The 8,841-nt window shown below is 42.6% G+C and overlaps 1 protein-coding gene across 1 annotated transcript in view; it reads right to left on the bottom strand.

The window, feature by feature from the left end:
- xrn2 (5'-3' exoribonuclease 2) overlaps positions 1–8,841 on the bottom strand; it is a gene marked incomplete in the record, with an annotated part of 147,199 nt that overhangs the window by 137,217 nt on the left and 1,141 nt on the right. The window contains 2 exon segments of the mRNA XM_037686039.1: positions 1,250–1,361; positions 1,629–1,756. Of these exon segments, the coding sequence (XP_037541967.1) occupies positions 1,250–1,361; positions 1,629–1,756 (240 nt within the window).

The following is an 8,841-nucleotide window of genomic DNA, read 5'->3' as shown; positions in this document are numbered from 1 at the left end:
GCCACTGAGTGTCCGGCAGGCTCCCACACTCTCAGTCTTTAAGTCTCGCTTGAAGACCCACTTCTATTCGCTTGCCTTTAACACGGTGTGATTTGTTTTGGCCCGGTCTGTTCTCTACTCTGTTGGCCATTTTAGTTAGCTTCTGCTGCTATTTGTATCTGTATTTCTATTTTATGTTTTCCTGTCTGCTGTGCATGTTTGTTTTCTTTTGTACAGCACTTTGGTTGGCCTTGTTGCTGTTTTAAGTGCTATATAAATAAATTGGTATGGTATGGTATGGTATGATTTGGCGCTATAGAAATAAACTGAATTGAATTGAAGAGGGAGCTGAGCTGTAAGGCAAAGCTCTCCGTTTACCGGTCAGTCTACGTTCCTCCCCTCACCTCTGGTCACGCACTCTGGGTAGAGACTGAAAGAATGAGATCGTGGATTTAAGAGGTTGAAATGAGTTTCCTCTGCAGGGTAGCTGCACTCTCCCTTAGAGACAGGGCGAGAAGTTTAGTTATCAGGAGAGACTCTGAGTAGAACCACTGCTCCTCCACATCCAGAGGAGCCAGTTGAGGTGGTTCGGGCATCTGGTAAGGATGCCCCCTGGATGCCTCCCTAGGGAGGTGCTTCGGGCATGTCCGACAGGGAGGAGACCTCAGGGAAAACCCAGGACACGCTGGAGAGACTACGTCTCTCAGTTGGCCTGGGAACACCTTGGAATCCTCCCAGAAGAGCTGGAAGAGGCTGTGGAGAGAGATGTCTGGACCGCCCTGCTCAAGATGCTGCCCCTGAGACCAGATTTCGGACCAAGTGTTTATTTATTTATTTTTTTTGGTGATTTGGACATGTCCGGAGGACGGACAGTGATTTGGACATGTCCAGTGGGGGGACAGTGGATATATTCATAGAAGGATGTTAGAAATGCAGCTGCCAGGAAAAAGACAAAGAGGAGATGTATGGATGCAGTTAGAGAGGACATGGAGGTAGTTGGAGTGAGGACAGAGGACAGAGTGAGAAGGAGGAGGATGATTTGCTGTGGAGACCCCTGAAGAGGGAACGAAGGGGGAAAGAAGATTATTATTATTATTGACAAAAATAATTTGTATATTTTTTACATGAAAGATCTGGCCCCCTGCAGCATCTGCCTAAAAATATTCTAGAGCCCAAGCAGATTTTGTTGGTAAACTCTGGTCATAACCTTCAGAAAGCTTCAGAACTCAGAGCTCAGTCAGCCTGGACTTCCTGTGTGTCAGAATCGTACCACTCCATCAATAGCCATGTAGAGAACTCTCCGGGGACGCACGATGTTGAACAGCCGATCGATGTACTCAAAAATGGCAACCATCATTTCATCCTCATTTTTCGGTGCAGGTCTATGAAAAACAAGAATGAAACATATTAGAGATTTCTAAATCACTTTTCTTGCATTTCTTACAAGATAGCCATCAGAGTCTAAGGTGAATAACCAAAAATCAAATGTTTTAAAAAAACTTGTTCTGGGCAGTTTTAACCTGAATTAAAACATCAGAAAACTCATTATCAGCTTCACCAGAAGTTTCACTAAGCAAACCTGAGCTGTAAACTGAAAAAATGCGTGTAACATAGCAAACTGGTCCTTAAATCAAAGATGGTCTTCCTACTTGTCCTCTGGATGTGTACAGGGGTGGATGATCCCATTCATGTCCAAATACAAGTTATCGAACTCCACCTCGTTGGGGTTGGGTCTGGTTGTGTCAACAGGAATACGAACTCCGTTAAACTCTTTCCCCTGCAGAGATGAAACAAGACAAAAAGCAGCTGTTTAACCCAACATGTTCAAATCTGGAAACACTGACTCAGGAAGTTCATAATCATATCAATCTAAACAGCATAAAATACCAAAAACTGACTTTAATCAGGTGGCTCTATTCTCTTCCAGTTTAGGATCTGAGGAAAAGATGATCAGAACTGGATCGTTCTGAATGAAAACGTTGAAAAACAGTAAGACTAACGATGAGCAGAAAAAACAAGACACATTTACACAAGCGCCAAAAAAGCTCAATCTGGTCCTCTGGACATTCAAAAAAACAAAAAACAAAACTGACTGAGGAAGTCTCTTGGATGAGAGACGAAACGTTTCTAGATTTTTTTTGCTTTGTTTTGTTTTTTGTTTTTTTGAATGTCCAGAGGACCAGATTGAGCTTTTTTGGATTTTTCTACCTGGATTATTGAGCATGCATCAGGATATTTACATAAGTGGTTCCCAAGAGTCCCAACGTGGCTTCTGAAGCACCAGCTGAGGATTAGGACTACTAGAAGGGCGAGAACAGAGGCAGAACAACTCAGAATGAAAATATCAGCAACCCTCTCCAGTGCCAAACCGCCTCCTTCAAACCTCACACCACAGGAAAGGAAAGCTGTAACATCACTCAGCCAGGACCAAAACATCACCATTTTACCAGCTGATAAAGGAAGATGCACAGTAGTCCTCAACACTTCTGATTACCAGGAAAAAATAACTACACTACTGAGCGACAGCGACACCTACGAGACCCTGAAGAGGGACCCAACTAGCACCTATAAAAAGAAAGTCACAGATGACCTGCAAAAACTTGAAAAGGAGGAAACAATCAATCGATCGTTGTATTATAGATTGTACCCAGGGGAAGCCACTCCCTGTCTTTATGGACTTCCTAAAATCCACAAAGAAGGAACACCACTCAGACCCATCGTCAGCAGCATGTACTCAGTGACATACAATATTGCTAAACATCTGGCTGATATTTTAGCTCCTCTTGTTGGAAACACGCCTCATCACATAAAGAACTCCATTGATTTTGCTAACAAAGTTCAACACTTGAAACTAACCCCAGGAGAAACCCTTGTATCGTATGATGTGACTTCTCTTTTCACATGCATACCCATCTCTGAAGCAGTAGAAACCGTCAGAAAACAACTTCTACAAGACAAGGACTTAATCAACAGGACCAACTTCACCCCAGACCAGATCTACACCCTGTTGGATCTCTGCCTCTCCACCACTTATTTCAAGTTCAATGACAGTTTTTACAGACAGAAGCACGGCTGTGCCATGGGATCTCCAGTGTCACCCATTGTTGCCAATCTCTACATGGAAGAAGTGGAACAGAGAGCCCTAAACTCCTATGAGGGAACAAAGCCAAGCCATTGGTTCCGATATGTGGATGACACCTGGGTCAAAATCCAAGCCAAGGAAGTAGAAGCGTTCACCAGACACATTAACTCGGTCGATAACAACATCGAGTTCACCAGAGAAGATGCAAACGACAACAAGCTGCCTTTTTTGGACTGTTTGGTTCAGATGGAGAGAGAGGACAGCCTCAACATTGAAGTGTACAGGAAACCAACCCACACAGACCAGTATCTTCTGTTTGACTCCCACCATACCCTGGAACACAAACTCTCTGTCATCAGAACTTTACAGCATCGGGCCAAACGCATCCCCACAAAGACAGAAGGGAAGGAAAAGGAACTGAAACACATTCAAGAAGCTCTTCTAACATGTGGATATCCTAACTGGGCTTTTGTCAAGTCAGAGAGGAAATCTACAAAACACACCAATAAACAGAAAAAGGAGAAGAACAGACGTAAAAACATTGTCATCCCTTATGTTGCTGGAGTATCAGAGAAATTCAGAAGGATCTTCAACAAACACAAGATCCCAGTACATTTCAAACCCAGCAGGACTCTCAGACAGAGGCTGGTCCACCCTAAGGACAAGACACCCATACACAAACAGAGTGGTGTAGTGTATGTGGTCCAGTGCAGCGAGGACTGTCCAGACCTTTACATTGGAGAAACTAAACAGCCTCTTCGCAGACGCATGGCTCAACACAGGAGAGCTACTTCCTCAGGAGAAGACTCAGCTGTTCACCTCCACCTCCCAGAGAAAGGACACTCTTTTGAGGACCAAAATGTGCACATTTTGGACCGACAACACAGATGGTTTGAGAGGGGGGTGAAGGAGGTGTTCTATGAAATTATCTTAAACAAAAATACAGGTTCAGGGAAAGGTCAAAGCAATGAATAAAAACTCACGGGCTGTTTCTGCTAGAATAATAAGTGTCATTTATTAAACTGCCACAGGTACAGTGAAGCAAAAGTACATTCAGTACAAATCAGATATTGATGTAAAAAGCCCCTCACCGTGACACCAGACCGGAAAGCCATTTCAGTCCGAGTGAAAAGGTAACATCAATTCAGGCTGGGCATCGGATCAGGATCCACAGCAGACTTCAACTCTTATTCTGAGTGTTACACTTTTATACTCCCCCTCTGGCTGGGTGACGTGCGGGCAGAGCAAAACATTTACCATCATCAAGGCAGTTGTACAGCAGAGCGATGGCTCATAAAAACATGTCTTTCAAACCCAAGGCCGTGGCGTACGAGCCTGATGGATGAAAGACTTGTTTACAGCAAACTCCGGGTCGTTGTAACCGCCAGATGGGCCAAATCTTTCGGTAAGAACACTCCCGGAGGCTTATTTTCATTCTTTCGAAGCACATCACCTTCTGCAGCACAAGGCCTGATTTGCACAGATAAGCTGAATATAACATGAGTATAAAATAAGTATAAATTGACATAAAAGCATCAAAATAATCATTCTTATATCAGGAAGCAATTTATGTAAAAAGAGAAAAGCCGTCTCTAAACAGAGGAGAAGGCCTCAGATTTCCACTTTCAAAAACTATAATGCAACTTTAAGACTGATTCCCAGCCAGTTTTCACACCTGATGGGAACAGAGGGGGCTCGTCTGTGAATTAGAGGAACAAAAGACTTTAAGAAACCCCTACTGTTAAGGTGTTGAGGTGTGACTTGTCAAATCTACATATGTGTGTGTGTCTGATCTCACTCAGCCTTATAACCTGAATCTCTCACTCTCTGCTCTTTGAATTGAGAAAGCTCCTCGGATGAGGAGCGAAACGTCTTCTGTTACAAACAAAGTCCAGTTGTTTTTGTATTGAACGCTTTTTGAATTCATCATGTCCTGGATGACTGAGAAGCTTCACCAGTATAATAGGGCTAGTAACTAACCCTAATCCTCAGACCGTCTGCAGAAATCAACCTATTGAGGATTTTGATAATTCTTAGAAGCATCAAAAACTACAATTGTTTAGACAGTTTGTGTCTTTGTTTCAAAGAGCAAAGATTGAAACTGGGAACACATGGAGACAGGCCCGTTCAGGAGCTACAATATTTAGACAAGCCAACTGGACCGATGTCGTGTTGTGCAACCAGTTCAGATCTGTGCCCCCACTGGTCTGTGTGAATCTCAGCTACGCGTTTACTGTCAGAGGAATAAAATCTCACCATGTCACCTGCAGAGGCACAACGACAAAACCCACCATTAGTTCACATTTACAAACCTGCTGGCTGCATTCATGCAGTTACCAGTCAGCAAAATGTTGCAGCTTTGAAATGTTTCTTCTTATTCTAAAAAAGTTAAATCTGGTCCTCTGGACATTCAAAAAAAAAAAAAATAATAATAATAATTTTTAAAAATGTAGAAACCTTTCGTCTTTCATCCGAGAGACTTCCTCAGTCTGAGGTGCTGTTTTCAGCTCAGTCTCTTAAATAGCACCTTCTCAGAGTGGATCAACCAGTTTTGCTGCTGACAACCAGAACCAGCTGATCACATGCTCAAGAAGGACCATCAGCCTAACAATGGATCATTAGCACCCTGATGCTGTTTACTGTTCACAGAGGGCTGAGTGATACTAGCAATCACAGCATTGTAAGAGGGGGACAGTTGAACCTGGAGGCTCCACCCCTGTTTAATGATGGACGGTTTCTTTTCACAAAGATGGCCTCCTTTACTCCTCTCTCAAACCATCGTTCCTCTCTGTCCAGGATGTGAACATCTTCATCCCTGAAAGAGTGACCGCTGGCCTGGAGATGAGTGTAGACCTCAGAGTCCTGGCCTGATGATGTTGATTTTCTGTGCTGGTCCATCCTTTTGGCCAGTGTCGGTTTAGTTTCTCCAATGTAGAGGTCTGGACCGTCCTCGCTGCACTGGACCACATACACTACACCACTCTGTTTGTGTATGGGTGTTTTGTCCTTAGGGTGGACCAGCCTCTGTCTGAGAGTCCTGCTGGGTTTGAAATGTACTGGGATGTTGTGTTTGTTGAAGATCCTTCTGAATTTCTCTGATACTCCAGCAACATAAGGGATGACAATGTTTTTACGTCTGTTCTTCTCCTTTTTCTGTTTATTGGTGTGTTTTGTAGATTTCCTCACTGACTTGACAAAAGCCCAGTTAGGATATCCACATGTTTGCAGAGCTTCTTGAATGTGTTTCTGTTCCTTTTCCTTCCCTTCTGTCTTTGTGGGGATGTGTTTGGCCCGATGCTGTAAAGTTCTGATGACAGAGAGTTTGTGTTCCAGTGGATGGTGGGAGTCAAACAGAAGATACTGGTCTGTGTGGGTTGGTTTTCTGTAAACTTCAATGTTGAGGCTGTCCTCTCTCTCCATCTGAACCAAACAGTCCAAAAAAGGCAGTTTGTTGTCGTTTGCATCCTCTCTGGTGAACTTGATGTTGTTATCGACCGAGTTAATGTGTCTGGTGAACGCTTCTACTTCCTTGGCTTGGATTTTGACCCAGGTGTCATCCACATATCGGAATCATCTGGCTGGTATTTTAGCTCCTCTTGTTGGAAACACACCTCATCCCATACACAACTCCATTGGTTTTACCAACAAAGTTCAACATTTGAAGATAACCCCAGGAGACTGATATTTGCCAGGCTAAAATGAACATGACAAAAGTTGTAAAAGCACTGACTCCCTCAGCGATTAAAAATAAAACACAAAACTGTGTAAGAAAAACCCCACACAAGACCAGGTTTGTTATATAGTTGAGGTTTTATATTTATTTCATTTACCCTTTATTTATCCAGGTAGTCTCATTGAGTCAGGAGAACTCATTTTCAAGAGAGACCTGTTCTGGGAGAAGTGGTGGGATATAACTAAGTACAAATACTTTGTTACTGTACTTAAGTACATTTGTCATGTATGTGTACTTTTCTTAAGTAGTGTTAAATGTGGGTACTTTATACTTTTACTCCACTACATTTTACATCAAATATCTGTACTTTCTACTACACTACAGTTCTATAACGTGTTGCATTACAAGTTACATTCATGTTGCAGCTTTTTGATTTGTTTGTTACTTTGAAAGTAACTAATGATGAGAGGAGCTGGTCCATTGAATCACTGCAGAGTGGGCAGGTAACGTTAGGCCCGCCTTCAAGAAGAGCTGGACCAATGACATATAATCTACTATATACGTCACTGAGCTGGGTGCACCTGCAGCACCACTAACACACACTGAATGTATTCCACCTCAAGAGAGTCAGCCAGAAGATACGCTGCACCCAGGGCCTTATTGAAAGACTGCTCAGTACAACAGGACAGATTCTCTCCCAAAAGAGACAGACTGGACTCAAGAATCTTTGAAAACCAACTTCTTCTGAACTTGAACAAGAACTTCTTGCTGCAACATTAAAATGTGTCAGTTGATGGGATGTTAGGAGACAAGAGATGTCTCCAAATGTCTCGACACTCAGGTCCAAGTTTTAAAAATGGTGTCAGGAAGTTAAAATATTGTTCAATATTGACCCATTACAAGGTTGAATAGACATATTTTAACTGGAGTTGAAATGATCAGAGCCTGTTCCTTTTTTAGTTGTGTCTAATGCTCCTTCTGTTCAGACAGACAACTTTTACTTAAACATGTTTACTGCAGTTAAAATGACACATTGGTTTTGATGTGTGTTAAATAAAAACTTTCAAAGGTATAATCGTTCCTCTTTCTGATTTTGATTAATGACATTTAACTCTGCAGGTCATCCCTGAAATTCTGACACAGAGACACAAGTCCAGGTGTGAACTGTGTCACAGAGTAAACACAATAAAAACATGTATTATCTGCAGCATCGGTCATTAAAATGGAACGACACTATTAATGTATTACAGAAAATATACATATGGTACGCAGACTTCAAGACACGTAGACCATTACATTAGGTAATACATTCAGAGTCAGAGATTCTTTGTTGTCATTCGCACCTCATGTGGTACATGTGGTGGAATGAAATTATGTCCACAGGGTCCCAGTTACATCCAACAATAAAATGTATAAGAAAAAACAGTAATAACATCTAAGATATGAACTAAGAAAAACATCAACTAAATATACACTAAGCACTCATAACATAAAACATTGAACATCAGCACAAACATGAACATGAGTCTGTGAGCAGATGTGCACGCATGAACACATCAACATTGAAACAGATCAGCAGCAACATGAAACAGATCAGCAGCAACATGAAACAGATCAGCAGCAACATGAAACAGATCAGCAGCAACATGAAACAGATCAGCAGCAACATGAAACAGATCAACAGCAACATGAAACAGATCAGCAGCAACATGAAACAGATCAGCAGCAACATATGGTTTTTCACAGTGATTATTCTAGTTAGAGATTCATGAGTCTAACAGCCTCAGGGTAGAAGCTGTTCCTCAGTCTAGTGGTTCTACACTTAATGCTCCTTAACCTCCTTCCTGAGGGGAGTGGGGCAAAAAGTGTGTGTGCTGGGTGAGTGAGGTCCTTCATGATGCAGGTGGCCCTCTTCCTGCATCTGGAGGTGTAGGTGTCTGTGATGGTGGGGAGGCTGACTCCAACATCTTCTGTGCAGCCTTCACCACTCTCTGCAAAGCTTTTCTTTCTGCAGCTGTGCAGCCTCCATGCCACATGTTGATGCTGGAGCACAGGATGCTCTCCACTGCACACCTGTAGAAGGAGGTGAGGACTGAGCTTCCAGACC

Source organism: Nematolebias whitei, chromosome 12, assembly GCF_014905685.2.
Source record: "Nematolebias whitei isolate Nwh7 chromosome 12, NemWhi1, whole genome shotgun sequence".
In the NCBI taxonomy this organism is placed as follows: Eukaryota; Metazoa; Chordata; class Actinopteri; order Cyprinodontiformes; family Rivulidae; genus Nematolebias; species Nematolebias whitei.
Note: the sequence above shows the minus strand (reverse complement) of the source record. Positions and strands in the feature narration are given on the sequence as shown.